A 17,659-nucleotide genomic window follows, 5' to 3' on the forward strand; every position below is an offset into this window, starting at 1 on the left:
CCCTTTGCCATAGTTGCCAATTGTCCCGAATTTGGCGGGACTGTTCCAGATTTTCAAAAACAGTCACGGCAAAGTTGTGCTGTCCTGATCTGAAAATGGACAGGCTATCACAAACCCTGTGTGTCAGTGGATTTTCTCGGACGGGTTTAGGGTGTTCCCAGGGGTGGGGCCTACATGTCCCAATTTTACCAACTGAAACGTTGCTAAGTATGCCTTTCCACCATGACCTATAGCAAAGAAGTAATTATTGTTACACAAAAACTGTCCTCCTCATTGTGGACTGTGGTGTGCTCCTCTCTTCACTGTGCACCATCCCCAGGGAGCGCTGGGGAGAACCGTAGTCACGTGAGGACTAGGACCATCATGGAGCCTCTGCTACCACTCCCGTCCTCTCCTCGGCTGGGCTCGCTGCATGTACAGTACCTGAGGGGAATGAGACCATGAGGCCTGTTGATGACGTGAAGAGAGCAGAATCTGGAGCAATACAAACAATGGAAAAACAATACATCAAATAGCATTTTCTTTATTGCATAAGCATAGGCGTCCATGATACAAATATAAATGGCTGATATATGTGCCCTCGGTAAGGGAGAGGCCGTGCATAGTATAAGCTGCTCAAGCCATGTCGTTGGTCTCAGCAGAGAGTCAAGGACCCGATCAAAACCTGGAGACACACAGAGACATCAGGACCAAGAAGCCGGCAAGGAGCAGGGACATCTTAGTGGTAATGGCGGAGTTGCAGAGATCTGTATCACAGCAGTGTGTTTTAAACTCAACACCCGGGGGTACAATAGGAGGTTTCACGTTACACAAATCCCGTTGCGAACAACCTTTTAAAACACGGTTAACATCACCTGAAACAGAGAAACACATTGCTGTATGAGGAACTAGTTCATGGCATTTATACAACATATTCCATCTATTCCAGAACCAGAATGACACTTAGGAATTCAGTTTTTCTGACACAAAGCTCCAAATCCCCTGCATGGATAAGTGCCATCTAGTGGCGGTAATAGATAGCCAGTATGTTAATTTTTAACTCAGTGGTGAGGTATTTATGAAGACAGTCTTGATCTACAGTATTTTGCGCTGGAGTGAGAGGCGCCTACTTGAGGTGCAAGTCCCTTAATAAATTAAAGGGGTTGTCCCAAGAAAAATATTCCACATTATACAAATCAGCATCTGAATTCTTTTCTAATTGCACATAATCCAAAATGTAGTACAGTCACTGAGTTATTCAATATCTTTATAAAGCCACCTGCTATTTGTTATTTTCCTTATTTCTCTATCCACCTTTGTAACATTGGCGAGGTGGTCGCACATGCTCAGTTCCATCCTGCAACTGACACCAGCCGTAGCTAATGTTAGAAGCTGAGACGGTTATAGGGAGGGAGATGCAGCAGAAAAGACTTGTCTCCTGAAAAAGAAAATGCCTCCTGAGAAAGGACAAGCCCCGAGCGTTGACAGGGAGAAAACTGCAGTATAATTTAGGCCCCCCCTGGAAAAGCACATGCCCCCAACTGCCATGTTAAAATAAATCTAACAGAGCAATTGGAGAAATAAATGTGGAGATCTCTGGATCCATGTGAGGTCCAGGGCTGGTTCTGGCTTTGTTACAAAGAGATTTTCATGCACTATATGATACGGAGCTTTCTAGTAAATCCTTGTTAATAACACTGATAGCCTGCAGTGTAATTGCGCTTACCAGAACTAGTTGTGCTACCTTAGGCAAAACTCTGAGAAGTGCATACAGTCAAATGGAATGAACTTTACTCCCAACCAAACGGCATATCCATACTGGAACCCAATATAGATGAGTAAAATATAAAAAATAAAAATGGTCTTCTGGGGCGCAGGACACTAAAATTGTAATTTATTGCACATAAATGATAAAAAACTATTAAAATAATAAAAACAAACAAGCAGAGGGCGACGCTTTCTAGAGGCGGACTGCCTCCTTCATCAGGCCAACAAATAGTGACATCATTGACAATTTATAAGTGAAAACTAAGTGCAAAGTACGAACCATGTTCACAGTGTTGAAAAAATAATGATGGATTATAATAAAAGAAAAATAAATGTAAAAAATATATAAAGATACTAATATAAGGCTAGATTCGTGAGATCCGGCAGGCTGATTACCCGAAGCTACATGAATGCCATCCGGCCTCATTAACTCCGGTCACAACCCAGCAATTATGCAAAGTGCTGGCCGGACAAATACCGCTGCTTGTCTGTATTCCTTATTTTAATTGTTTTTAATCATTTATGTATTATGTATAAATTTGCGGGTTTTCAGTGTCCAGCGCCTGTGCTATAGGATGCCTGATTTTCATTTTCTGCATAATCATATGAATAACCCTTTGAAGCACACCTCTAGCCTTCCACGTAAATTTTCTGGGCCACAGAGACCACACCCCCCCCCCCCCCCCCCGACATGTGGCATGGTCACTTTTTGTAAAAGCAGCAAGCACAACGTAAAAATGCAACACGTATCTTGTATGACATGAGACTTGTCTCTTGGGTAATATCTACTTACCCATCTTGAAAGAAATAGATTGGCATTCAGCTCTTGAGATTTCAGGGCAAGTTACCGGTTTAGACATCTCACATTTGGCGTCGTTGCAGGTATAACATTGCAGGCAATTTACTGCAAAGACAGAACACCCCGCGTTATACCACAGTCCTATAAAATGTACACCAGCAAGCCAGCTGAGCTCCTAGCATCTGTTACTGGAAGGACCCATGGTTATATCAGAGTATAACATACAGAAGAGACCACAGCTGACATTACAACCTTATTATGTGTCATGTGGAATCGGGACAGGTAGGGATTGGCTCTGTGTTATCTAAGTGGCCAACATGCTAAAGCACCGGAGTGATGCCTAACCCCATATAGTGACAGTAAATCACATACAGAAGCTCTCAGTGCAGTGGTTGAGCTTGGGGTGGTCCCAACACTTATATGAGTCCCTCATACACCATTGAGGTGTCACCAGTGTTGCTGCTTTCTGGAAGGGATGGTAAGGCGTGGTGCACCCTAATGGGTTATATAAGTCCAGAGAGTCAGGGTCTGCAGTAAACCAGTGTCCTTCTTTATTGGAGGAGCTCAAGTGCAAAACAATACAGGTACAACACTGAGCTGGTTTCTCCAGTCTCCTTCAAGGTTTTCGGGTCCATTCACACGTCCGTAATTTGGGTCCGCATTCGTTCCGCAATTTGCGGACCCATTCACTTTCAATGGGGCTGGAACGGATGCAAATCCACATTTCCTGGATCCGCATCCGCATTTTCGGAATCCGCATCCGTTTTTTCGGGATCCGTTTTTTCGGGATCCGCAATTTCGTTCTTGGAAAAAATAGAACATGTCCTATTCTTGTCCGCAATTGCGGACCAGAAAAGGCATTTTCTATTATAGTGTCTGTGATGTGCGGATCCGCAAATTGCGGATCGCACATTGCAGGTGTGGATCCGCAAAACACTTACGGACGTGTGAATGGACCCTTATGCTGAGGAAAAGCCTAAGCTAGCTGTCCCTCTCTCATAAGTGGATGCCCTGGCCAAAGGCTGGATGCTGGAAATTTAATACAATTTCTAACTGACCTAGAAATTACTAGTGGAATGGGTGGAGTGGAAAATCCTAAACAGAAACAGTGTTGCAATTTTAATCTGCCATAGGCTTCTATAGAAATTCAATGCAAGTCTATGGGAATGACTAAGCAGTGTTTCCAGAAATAAACAGGTCTTTGGACATAAACAACAGAGCTAAATATTCAATCATTGTGTCTGGATTCCCCTACAAAACCTAGCTCTGCAAATTATCCTATAGTAACTATGAAAAATTACTAGCATATCACTGCAGAATGTCCCAAAATCTCCCAGCATTAGTTGGCTATGCAATAACCTTTTCCAAAGTGGAGTTCAAATACAGTGCAATAACAGTGCAAATGAACAGGATATACTACAATAAACATAAAATGCAGTTCATCAATATGAAACAGTGTAAACGTAAGGTATAAATCATTATACACATTCATTTTTCAAATTGAAGTAAAGTATTGAGTTGACAACTTTTTGTTGGAATATGGGCAAATATCCGCAAACATCCATAGTCCAAAATACCCTTTCTCCAGAGCACTACACCAGGACCATCAGTGTCATAATGTGAGAAGTCATATACTAATTGTAATAACATAACGCAGTGCACACAGCAGTGTCATCTTCTCCTCACACTACTACACCATGACATGCATACACAGTACAGTGCACACAGCAGTGTCATCTCCTCCTCACACTACTACACCATGACATGTATACACAGCACAGTGCACACAGCAGTGTCATCTCCTCCTCACACTACTACACCATGACATGTATACACAGCACAGTGCACACAGCAGTGTCATCTCCTTCTCACACTACTACACCATGACATGTATACACAGCACAGTGCACACAGCAGTGTCATCTCCTCCTCACACTACTACACCATGACATGTATACACAGCACAGTGCACACAGCAGTGTCATCTCCTCCTCACATTACTTCACCATGACATGTATACACAGCACAGTGCACACAGCAGTGTCATCTCCTCCTCACACTACTACACCATGACATGTATACACAGCACAGTGCACACAGCAGTGTCATCTCCTCCTCACACTACTACACCATGACATGTATACACAGCACAGTGCACACAGCAGTGTCATCTCCTCCTCACACTACTACACCATGACATATATACACAGCACAGTGCACACAGCAGTGTCATCTCCTCCTCACACTACTACACCATGACATGTATACACAGCACAGTGCACACAGCAGTGTCATCTCCTCCTCACACTACTACACCATGACATGTATACACAGCACAGTGCACACAGCAGTGTCATCTCCTCCTCACACTACTACACCATGACATGTATACACAGCACAGTGCACACAGCAGTGTCATCTCCTCCTCACACTACTACACCATGACATGTATACACAGCACAGTGCACACAGCAGTGTCATCTCCTCCTCACACTACTACACCATGACATGTATACACAGCACAGTGCACACAGCAGTGTCATCTCCTCCTCACACTACTACAGCATGACATGTATACACAGCACAGTGCACACAGCAGTGTCATCTTCTCCTCACACTACTACACCATGACATGTACACACAGCACAGTGCACACAGCAGTGTCATCTTCTCCTCACACTACTACACCATGACATGTATACACAGTACAGTGCACACAGCAGTGTCATCTCTTCCTCACACTACTACACCATGACATGTATACACAGCACAGTGCACACAGCCGTGTCATCTCCTCCCCACACTACTACACCATGACATGTATACACAGCACAGTGCACACAGCAGTGTCATCTCCTCCTCACACTACTACACCATGATATGTATACACAGCACAGCGCACACAGCAGTGTCATCCCCTCCTCACATTACTACACCATGACATGTATACACTGCACAGTGCACACAGCAGTGTCATCTCCTCCTCACACTACTACACCATGACATGTATACACAGCACAGTGCACACAGCAGTGTCATCTCTTCCTCACACTTCTACACCATGACATGTATACACAGCACAGTGCACACAGCAGTGTCATCTTCTCCTCACACTACTACACCATGATATGTATACACAGCACAGCGCACACAGCAGTGTCATCTCCTCCTCACACTACTACACCATGACATGTATACACAGCACAGTGCACACAGCAGTGTCATCTCCTCCTCACACTACTACACCATGACATGTATACACAGCACAGTGCACACAGCAGTGTCATCTCCTCCTCACACTACTACACCATGACATGTATACACAGCACAGCGCACACAGCAGTGTCATCTCTTCCTCACACTACTACACCATGACATGTATACACAGCACAGTGCACACAGCCGTGTCATCTCCTCCCCACACTACTACACCATGACATGTATACACAGCACAGTGCACACAGCAGTGTCATCTCCTCCTCACACTACTACACCATGATATGTATACACAGCACAGCGCACACAGCAGTGTCATCCCCTCCTCACATTACTACACCATGACATGTATACACTGCACAGTGCACACAGCAGTGTCATCTCCTCCTCACACTACTACACCATGACATATACATAGCACAGTGCACACAGCAGTGTCATCTCCTCCTCACACTTCTACACCATGACATGTATACACAGCACAGTGCACACAGCAGTGTCATCTCTTCCTCACACTTCTACACCATGACATGTATACACAGCACAGTGCACACAGCAGTGTCATCTTCTCCTCACACTACTACACCATGATATGTATACACAGCACAGCGCACACAGCAGTGTCATCTCCTCCTCACACTACTACACCATGACATGTATACACAGCACAGTGCACACAGCAGTGTCATCTCCTCCTCACACTACTACATCATGACATGTATACACAGCACAGTGCACACAGCAGTGTCATCTCCTCCTCACACTACTACACCATGACATGTATACACAGCACAGCGCACACAGCAGTGTCATCTCCTCCTCACACTACACCATGACATGTATACACAGCACAGTGCACACAGCAGTGTCATCTCCTCCTCACACTACTACATCATGACATGTATACACAGCACAGTGCACACAGCAGTGTCATCTCCTCCTCACACTACTACACCATGACATGTATACACAGGACAGTGCACACAGCAGTGTCATCTCCTCCTCACACTACTACACCATGACATGTATACACAGCACAGTGCACACAGCAGTGTCATCTCCTCCTCACACTACTACACCATGACATGTATACACAGCACAGTGCACACAGCAGTGTCATCTCCTCCTCACACTACTACACCATGACATGTATACACAGCACAGTGCACACAGCAGTGTCATCTCCTCCTCACACTACTACACCATGACATGTATACACAGCACAGTGCACACAGCAGTGTCATCTCTTCCTCACACTTCTACACCATGACATGTATACACAGCACAGTGCACACAGCAGTGTCATCTCCTCCTCACACTACTACACCATGACATGTATACACAGCACAGTGCACACAGCAGTGTCATCTCCTCCTCACACTACTACACCATGACATGTATACACAGCACAGTGCACACAGCAGTGTCATCTCCTCCTCACACTACTACACCATGACATGTATACACAGCACAGTGCACACAGCAGTGTCATCTCTTCCTCACACTACTACACCATGACATGTATACACAGCACAGTGCACACAGCAGTGTCATCTCCTCCTCACACTACTACACCATGACATGTATACACAGCACAGTGCACACAGCAGTGTCATCTCCTCCTCACACTACTACACCATGACATGTATACACAGCACAGTGCACACAGCAGTGTCATCTCCTCACACTACTGCACCATGACATGTATACACAGCACAGTGCACACAGCAGTGTCATCCCCTCCTGACACTACTACACCATGACATGTATACACAGCACAGTGCACACAGCAGTGTCATCTCCTCCTCACACTACTACACCATGACATGTATACACAGCACAGTGCACACAGCAGTGTCATCTCCTCCTCACACTACTACACCATGACATGTATACACAGCACAGTGCACACAGCAGTGTCATCTCCTCCTCACACTACTACACCATGACATGTATACACAGCACAGTGCACACAGCAGTGTCATCTCCTCCTCACACTACTACACCATGACATGTATACACAGCACAGTGCACACAGCAGTGTCATCTCCTCCTCACACTACTACACCATGACATGTATACACAGCACAGTGCACACAGCAGTATCATTTCCTCCTCACACTACTACACCATGACATGTATACACAGCACAGTGCACACAGCAGTGTCATCTCCTCCTCACACTTCTACACCATGACATGTATACACAGCACAGTGCACACAGCAGTGTCATCTTCTCCTCACACTACTACACCATGACATGTATACACAGCACAGTGCACACAGCAGTGTCATCTTCTCCTCACACTACTACACCATGACATGTATACACAGCACAGTGCACACAGCAGTATCATTTCCTCCTCACACTACTACACCATGACATGTATACACAGCACAGTGCACACAGCAGTGTCATCTCCTCCTCAAATTCTACACCATGACATGTATACACAGCACAGTGCACACAGCAGTGTCATCTCCTCCTCACACTACTACACCATGACATGTATACACAGCACAGTGCACACAGCAGTGTCATCTCCTGTACATAATCTAGGTACACTATAGATTACTTACCAGTCTGAATGCTTAACAAGATGAAAACGGAAAGAGATAAAAGATGTGTTATTTCCATGGTGGTCTGGTGATTGTCTGAGTACTGTCTCTCCCTCTTCCTCCTTTTATAGGTTTGTCGTCATTTTGTAACACCCCAGAGTTGTGTTAGTACACTCCTCTACTCCGCTGCCCTTCAGGAGCCATTATATTGTCATTTGATGTGATTTTGATTATCAGACTTCATATGCAATTCATCTATATAACATTTTGAATATTTGTATGTTAGATGAGAAGGATACTACTCACGCTTCAGAAGACCTCTTGGTCCTTTCTTTACTTTATTTTTCATAATTAAAAAGTGTTGCATGGCTCTCAGGCCCATTTGTTCAGAGTTCGGCGAGTTGTAAACGACATTCAAGCGCGACGTTTCGGGGGTCATGCCCCCTTACTCATGCGTGAAGATCAGGTGTAACCAACAGCCTTAAATATTCTAGGGCATGGGCGTAGTCTGTCTCAAATCTCAATTCGTGTCTAAAAACATTCATTTGGTTACAAATTGACATTTCACAAAAATACTTTAAAATTACAGATGTCGTTCAACCCTTTTGGTTTTAATGTTTCCATTTTTGTAATCGATCTAGTTTCATGTTGCAGCAATTTATTCTTATTATTTTCTGGAGTAAATCCAGGTTTAATATATTCTAGTATTACCCATTTTATTTCATTCCATTTATGTTTCCTTTCGTAAAAATGTTGCAACAATCTAGTTTCTTGATTTCAATTTTTTTCCTCTTTTTTGCTATCAGTAGATTCCACATATCTTTTTATGTTGGATTTATGTTCTATGAGTCTTGTACATATTTCTCTTTTAGTTTGTCCTATATACCACATGCTGCAAGGGCATCTCAGACCGTAGATAACATTTTTGGTCATGCATGTAGTATAATGGCGCATGGGAATTCTATATCCCTTCCTGGGACGATGAATGAACTCTCCCTTTATAATTTGGTTGCAGTTCATACATGACAAGCATGGAAACGTGCTTCTTTTTTGTGTGTCTAAAAAGGATTGTCCGCAGCACCAAGTTTTGCTAATATTTTCATGGCCATGTTTGAAAAAAACTATATTTTCAGTACAGGAAAACTATCTGCCACAACCACATGGTTACGTTATGTGGACAATATTTTTCTTCTATGGAGAGATACTGAACGATCCCTATTGACATTTATTCAATATCTCAATTCATGTCATGAAACAATTAAATTTCAACTACATTATCATCCCACTACAATACAATTTCTAGATATAGAAATCACTAAAGAAGAAACAGGATATTTTAACACCATATTATACTCCAAACCCACTGATCGAAACAATCTATTGCTCTATACTAGCCACCACGCCCCACTTACTTTTAAAGATATACCAAAAAGTCAACTGATACGAGCTAAACGTATAACAAAAAAAAATCAAGATGATTTTAGTAAGGCTTTTGATACTGTCCTATAGAAGGCTTATCAATAAATTGCAGTCTTTGAGCTTGGACTCCCATATTGTTGAATGGATGAGGCAGTGGCTGAGGGACAGACAACAGAGGGTTGTAGTCAATGGAGTATATTCAGACCTTGGTCTTGTTACCAGTGGGGTTCCACAGGGATCTGTTCTGGGACCCGTATTGCTTAATATATATTGCAGAAGACCTCGATGGTAAGGTGTGTCTTTTTGCTGATGACACAAAGATATGTAACAGGGTTGATGTTCCTGGAGGGATACACCAAATGGAAAAGGATTTAGGAAAACTAGAGGAATGGTCAAAAATCTGGCAACTAAAATTTAATGTTGATAAGTGCAAGATAATGCACCTGGGACGTAAAAACCCAAGAGTAGAATATAAAATCAGTGACACAGTCCTAACCTCAGTATCTGAGGAAAGGGATTTAGGGGTCATTATTTCAGAAGACTTAAAGGTAGGCAGACAATGTCACAGAGCAGCATGAAATGCTAGCAGAATGCTTGGGTGTATAGCAAGAGGAATTACCAGTAGAAAGAGGGAGGTGCTCATGCCGCTCTACAGAGCACTCGTTTGGAGTATTGTGCTCAGTACTGGAGACCATATCTCCAGAAGGATATTGATACTTTGGAGAGAGTTCAGAGAAGAGCTACTAAACTAGTACATGGATTGCAGGATAAAACTTACCAGGAAAGGTTAAAGGACCTTAACATGTATAGCTTGGAAGAAAGACGAGACAGAGGGGATATGATAGAAACTTTTAAATACATAAAGGGAATCAACAAGGTAAAAGAGGAGAGAATATTTAAAAGAAGAAAAATTGCTACAAGAGGACATAGTTTTAAATTAGAGGGGCAAAGGTTTAAAAGTAATATCAGGAAGTATTAGTTTACTGAGAGAGTAGTGGATGCATGGAATCGCCTTTATGGAGAAGTGGTAGCTGCAAATACAGTGGAGGAGTTTAAGCATGCATGGGATAGGCATAAGGCCATCCTTCATATAAGATAGGGCCAGGGGCTATTCATAGTATTCAGTATATTGGGCAGACTAGATGGGCCAAATGGTTCTTATCTGCCGACACATTCTATGTTTCTATGTTTCTATGTTAAAACAAAAAAAAATCTATATCTAACAATTTTTTAGATCGAGGTTACCCTAAAAATATAATTAATACAGTAGAAAAAGAGACACCCTATTCAGTAGGAAAAATAAGAAAAACGCAAATGAATGCCCAAGTATATTTAGGCGCCTACGATTGTCATGCAACTTTAATTTAAAAAACTATCAATAAATATTGGAATATTTTGCAACATGATAAGAAATACGGAAATCTTTTTAAATGAAAACCTAATTTTGCGTACTGAAAAGGGCGAACTATAGGTAATAGATTAATTAAGGGAGATATAAAAATACAAAAAAAGGATCGACAATCCTTTTTAGACACACAAAAAAGAGGCACGTTCCCATGCTTGTCATGTATGAACTGCAACCAAATTATAAAGGGAGAGTTCATTCATCGTCCCAGGAAGGGATATAGAATTCCCATGCGCCATTATACTACATGCATGACCAAAAATGTTATCTACGGTCTGAGATGCCCTTGCAGCATGTGGTATATAGGACAAACTAAAAGAGAAATATGTACAAGACTCATAGAACATAAATCCAACATAAAAAGATATGTGGAATCTACTGATAGCAAAAAAGAGGAAACAAATAAATACCAAGAAACTACATTGTTGCAACATTGTTACGAAAGGAAAAATAAATGGAATGAAATAAAATGGGTAATACTAGAATATATTAAACCTGGATTTACTCCAGAAAATAATAAGAATAAATTGCTGCAACATGAAACTAGATGGATTACAAAAATGGAAACATTAAAACCAAAAGGGTTGAACGACATCTGTAATTTTAAAGTATTTTTGTGAAATGTCAATTTGTAACCAAATGAATGTTTTTAGACACGAATTGAGATTTGAGACAGACTACGCCCATGCCCTAGAATATTTAAGGCTGTTGGTTACACCTGATCTTCACGCATGAGTAAGGGGGCATGACCCCCGAAACGTCGCGCTTGAATGTCGTTTACAACTCGCCGAACTCTGAACAAATGGGCCTGAGAGCCATGCAACACTTTTTAATTATGAAAAATAAAGTAAAGAAAGGACCAATAAGTCTTCTGAAGAGTGAGTAGTATCCTTCTCATCTAACAACAAATATTCAAAATGTTATATGGCTGAATTGTATATGAAGTCTGAATATCTGAGTCAAAGTGAGACTCTTAGGCCTCTTTCAGACGGGCGTTGCGGGAAAATGTGCGGGTGCGTTACGGGAACACCCGTGATTTTTCCGCGCGAGTGCAAATCATTGTAATGCTTTTTGCACTTGCGTGAGAAAAATCACGCGTGTTTGGTACCCGAACCCGAACTTCTTCACAGAAGTTCGGGCTTGGGATCGTTGTTCTGTAGATTGTATTATTTTCCCTTATAACATGGTTATAAGGGAAAATAATAGCATTCTGAATACAGAATGCATAGTAAAACATCGCTGGAGGGGTTTTGATTATGTCATGATCCATCACCATGGTAAAAGATCATGTGATGGATCATGTGATGACCGGAGTGACGTCACCACAGGTCCTATTGCTGCACAGAGATCAGATGAAGACAGAAGGAGTTGCCGGCTACACGATCAAGTGGACTAAGGTGAGTTAAATCATTTTTTATTTTTTTTTAACCCCTCCACCGATGTTTTACTATGCATTCTGTATTCAGAATGCTATTATTTTCCCTTATAACCATGTTATAAGGGAAAATAATAATGATCGGGTCTCCATCCCGATCGTCTCCTAGCAACTGTGCGTGAAAATCGCACCGCATCCGCACTTGCTTGCGGATGCTTGCGATTTTCACGCAACCCCATTCATTTCTATGGGGCCTGCGTTACGTGAAAAACGCACAAAGAGGAGCATGCTGCGATTTTCACGCAACGCACAAGTGATGCGTGAAAATCACCGCTCATGTGAACAGCCCCATAGAAATGAATGGGTCGGTATTCAGTGCGGGTGCAATGCGTTCACCTCCCGCATCGCATCCGCGCGGAATACTCGCCCGTGTGAAAGGGGCCTTAGTCAGCCAGAAGTGTAAAATACAAGGGAGTACCCTGATTGATTATAGTGATTTTGATTATGTCATTCACAAATGTGCATAAAACCATGTTAAAGTTAATTTTTTCCTTGTAATGTTACAGGTCTACCAGCAGGTGGCATCATTGGTATTGATATATATATATTTTTTTAATTCTTTTTATTGAAGTAGTTTTAGAAGTCATAAAACATAGGAAAACAAAAAGGAAAGGGGAGGGGTAGGGAAGACAATCAAAATACTTTATGACATAATGGTTAAAACAATTGACATTTCATCTGTAGCATAATTCTAGTCACATGTCAAACACATAGCTATTTTACAACTTAAGGGCATCTAAAGTGCCTTTCGATGAGGAGGTAAGATACCAAGAGGTGTAGCGGAACAGACTGACCATCCCCTGGATTTCAGAGAGACTAAAGTGAGTGATGAGGAAAATTTACCATTTCTTAAAGAACTTCGTGGCTGAGCTCTCTTTGTGCCTCTCCGCCTGCAATCGATCATGTCTTAGTAGCACTTTTAGTTGTGAGATCACGTCCGGCATCCCAGGCATAAGGTCAGACAGCCAATGCTGTAGCAGGACCCTCTTCGCGACCAAGAAGATCGAGTGGAGGAAGAAGGGAACGGATTGAGGCGCCGGGAGGTGAATATATTGAAAAAGCATCACCTGGGGTTCTATAGGGAGGTCTACCTTCCAGTGTTTCCTGATATAGTCTATCAGGTCTTTCCAAAATCTCGTCACCTTTACACAGGTCCATATTCCATGCCAAAAATCTGTATAGGGTTCTTTGCATTTAGGACAATGGGTAATGCGATCTGGAAAGCTAGATGAAGCTGGGAAATTAAAGCCATATATCACATTATGCATCATCCTAAAATACGATTCCCGCCACCCTTCATTAATGACACAAGAACGGACTTTGTTCCATCCCTCCAGTATTTTCTCCCTGATGTCCGCATCATCCGTGATTTTTTCTGATGTGTGGAAAAGCTTATCTGGGGAGGCCTTTGTGAAGGTCCCTGACATGGCTCTGTAAATAGCAGAGAGTGACACCTCACATAGGAAGTTCCCTACTATGTCATCAAAGTTATGTTTAACCGCTTCTTTAGAGAGGTCACGAATCCTAGATCCGCAAAATCTCAATACGTAAAAATTGGGAATTTGGTAGTTGGAATCTTTCTTTCAACTCCCCAGGGGACAACCATCTCCTTTCCTCCACATGCATCAGATGCTCCGCCCTAGTGATCCCTATCATATTCTATGTCTCCAGAAATGCATTGTGTCTTCCTTGGGGGAACTCCGGGTGATCCCATAGTGGCATCCATTTGGATGTCGAGAAAGGGAGCCCAAATGCTTTCCTTGCCACTTTCCACGCAAATACCCAAGTAAACATCTGACCCCTTCAGGAGTCTTGCTAAGGACTCTAGGACTAGGTCGAAGAGTGGCGGGGAGAGTGGACACCCTTGTCGCGTCCCCTTGTATAATGAGAAGGTGGGGGAGAGAAAGCCTCCCGTATGTACTCTGGCTAATGGATCTGTATACAAGCCTTTTAAAAAGGTGCGAAAAGAACCCATAATCTGGAACTTATCTAAAACTGCTCCCAGCCAATCCCACTTCACTGAATCGAAAGCTTTCTCTGCATCTAAAGCTAGTAAGATGAGGGACTCTCCTGGGTGGGCATGGTGTCTGACACAATCTAGGGTAGCTAGCACTTTTCTGATGTTTGCTACTGCTGATCTTCCTTTGATAAATCCCACCTGAGAGGGCCCCACCAAATCAAGGCCCCCAACCTATGCGCCAATATCTTTGTTAAGATTTTTAGATCTCGATTGATCAAAGATATGGGCCGATAAGAGCCAGGATCATATGGATCTTTGTGGGGCTTTAATATAAGTTTTATGTGGGCTATTTTGGAGTGTCTCAGGAAGTCACCAGATTGGAGAAGGTGATTAAAGTATGTGGTTAAAGTAGGGGATATTTGGGCTTGCAGCACTTTATAGAATTCCCCTGAGAACCCGTCAGGGCCCGGGGCTTTGCCATTATGCAGTGATTTAATGGTGGCTAGTATTTCTCCCTCCGTAATTTTTGAGTTTAAACTTTCCTGTAGAGCCGCATCTAGGAACGGCATATTGATGGATGACAGGAAGTATTTACGTGCTTCAGTTCCCCTTGGAGAGTCACTGTATAAGCCGGCATAAAATTCTCCCAAGAGGCTATTGATAGTCTTGGGGTTTGTGTGTATCATTCCCTTGGCATCTCGTAAAGACGTGATGTTCGTAGGGGTGAATCTGCCTCTGGCTAAATTGGCTAACATGCGTCCTGACTTATTTCCGAAACGGAAGAGGTCTGTTTAGAAAGCCGACCTATACATTGCCTCTCCCCTGTCCACCCATAATTCATAATCACTTCTGGCCCTGATCCAGTTATCTTTATCTGTTAAGGAAGCTGATTTTAGAAATGTTGTATAAGCTTCTCTCAGGGATTTACTGGCCGCTAAATGTTGTTTAGATATTGTTTTGCGCAGGTTACCAATATACCCTATAATCTTGCCCCTCAAAACCGCTTTTGCCGCTTCCCAATAAGTAGAGACATCTGATGCATGTGGGGGATTATCATCTTGAAACTCCACCCACCAACCTTTTAAGATATCCTGGAAGTTATCATCTTTGGCCAAAAAGGAAGGAAAGCGCCAGATAAAATCCGTTCCACTGGGATGTGCATTCTGCAAGTAAATAGATATAGGTGAGTGATCTGAAATCACCAAATTATGGATCTCCGCACTGGTCACTCTGCTCTCCATGTTTGTGCTAGGCAGCAAATAATCAATGCGGGACCATGACTGATGCACGAGAAAAATGTGTGTATTCTCTATCATCTGGGTGAAGAGATCTCCATATGTCTGAAGTACCAGAAGAGGACATGAGGGGTAGTAATACCTTATCAGTGGGACGTGGGTTAATTACTGACCTATCCTCTCTCAAACGATCCTCATGAGTCAAGACAACTGAATTGAAATCCCCTCCTACTATTTTGTTGGGGATTTCATCTGATAGTAGCCTATTTTCTAAGCTGTGAAGAAGGTTTTATTTTCCCCATTAGGTGCATATATGTTATGTATGCTATACTTTACACCTTCAAATTCTAGGGTCAATCTAAGCCATCTACTGTCTTCATCATATGTCTCAGAAAGAACTACCCCCGGAAAATTTTTGTGGAGTAAAATCATCACTCCAGCTTTGCGGCCTACTGCCGGGGATCCATAGACTCTACCAACCCAGAACTTCTGCATCCGGAAAAAAACCTCTTTGACTAGATGAGTCTCCTGGAGGAGAACAATCTCAAGACGTAGACGTTTCAAGTGCCGTAGAATTTTAGAGCACTTCGATGGAGAACGAAGCCCTTTCACGTTCCAGGATAGTATATGCATCACTGTTCTGGCTTGGTAGTGTCCAATGGCACACGATGAGAGGGTCAAGAAAGTATGGGAAGTAGGGGAAAGGAGAAAGGGAGGGAAAAACAATAATCAACAATTTAACTCTTTTGTAGTAGCTGAGTTAAAAAAAACTAGTGCTACACCATATATGGAAGTAAGAATGGTAAGTATGCACTTCCGGATGCTAAGCTAGGGACTTCTCTTTTTTCTGCCAGAGATAGCTCTAAACTGCAGGCACTGAAACATATCCGCATGTCATAACCCCCATATCTTCACGCTAAATGCACAAACATATAATCTCCTTAATACCCCTATGAACTAACTTAAAACACATATACAGTCATGTGAAAAAATTAGGACACCCTTTGAAAGCATGTGGTTTTTTGTAACATTTTTAATAAATGGTTATTTCATCTCCGTTTCAACAATACAGAGAGATTAAAGTAATCCAACTAAACAAAGAAAACTGAAGAAAAGTCTTTTCAAGATCTTCTGTAAATGTCATTCTACAAAAATGCCTATTCTAACTGAGGAAAAAGATAGGACACCCTCACATGTATTCCCTCTTAAATTGGCTCAGATCTCACACCAGGTGCACATAATTAGTAGATCGTTACTCTGCATGTTGAATGAGGCTTGCCCTATTTAAACCTCAGACATTTAGTTTGGTGTGCTCCTGACTGTTGAAGTGAGAGTGAGCACCATGGTGAGAGCAAAAGAGCTGTCAGAGGACTTCAGAAAAAGATTGTAGCAGCCTATGAGTCTGGGAAGGGATTTAAAAAAGATCTCAAAAGATTTTGAAATCAGCCATTCCACTGTCCGGAAGATAGTCTACAAGTGGAGGGCTTTCAAAACAACTGCCAACATGCCCAGGACTGGTCGCCCCAGCAAGTTCACCCCAAGAGCAGACCGCAAGATGCTAAAAGAGGTATCCAAAAACCCTAAAGTGTCATCTCGAGAACTACAGCAGGCTCTGGCTACTGTTGATGTAGAAGTACATGCCTCTACAATCAGAAAGAGACTGTACAAGTTTAACTTGCATGGGAGGTGTGCAAGGAGGAAACCTTTGCTTTCCAAGAGAAACATCGAGGCCAGACTGACATTTGCCAGAGATAAAGTTGACAAAGACCAGGACTTCTGGAATAATGTTCTTTGGACAGATGAGTCCAAAATTGAATTATTTGTACACAACAGCAGAGGACATGTTTGGCGTAAACCAAACACAGCATTCCAAGAAAAGAACCTC

General features: G+C 42.5%; 1 protein-coding gene across 1 annotated transcript in view; it reads right to left on the bottom strand.

The window, feature by feature from the left end:
* LOC120977768 (lymphocyte antigen 6C1-like) overlaps nucleotides 1-8,492 on the bottom strand; it is a 136,431-nt gene extending 127,939 nt beyond the window's left edge. Inside the window, exons 1-3 of the mRNA XM_040405861.1 lie at nucleotides 8,342-8,492; nucleotides 2,540-2,650; nucleotides 508-854 (exon numbers count right to left, since the gene is read on the bottom strand). Coding sequence (XP_040261795.1) covers nucleotides 658-854; nucleotides 2,540-2,650; nucleotides 8,342-8,399 — 366 coding nt within the window. The 5' untranslated portion in view covers nucleotides 8,400-8,492 and the 3' untranslated portion in view covers nucleotides 508-657. Of the gene's footprint in view, nucleotides 855-2,539; nucleotides 2,651-8,341 lie in introns of the transcript that reaches the window.
* Nucleotides 8,493-17,659: the final 9,167 nt, after the last annotated feature.

This window comes from Bufo bufo, chromosome 8 (genome assembly GCF_905171765.1).
Source record: "Bufo bufo chromosome 8, aBufBuf1.1, whole genome shotgun sequence".
NCBI classification, from domain to species: domain Eukaryota; kingdom Metazoa; phylum Chordata; class Amphibia; order Anura; family Bufonidae; genus Bufo; species Bufo bufo.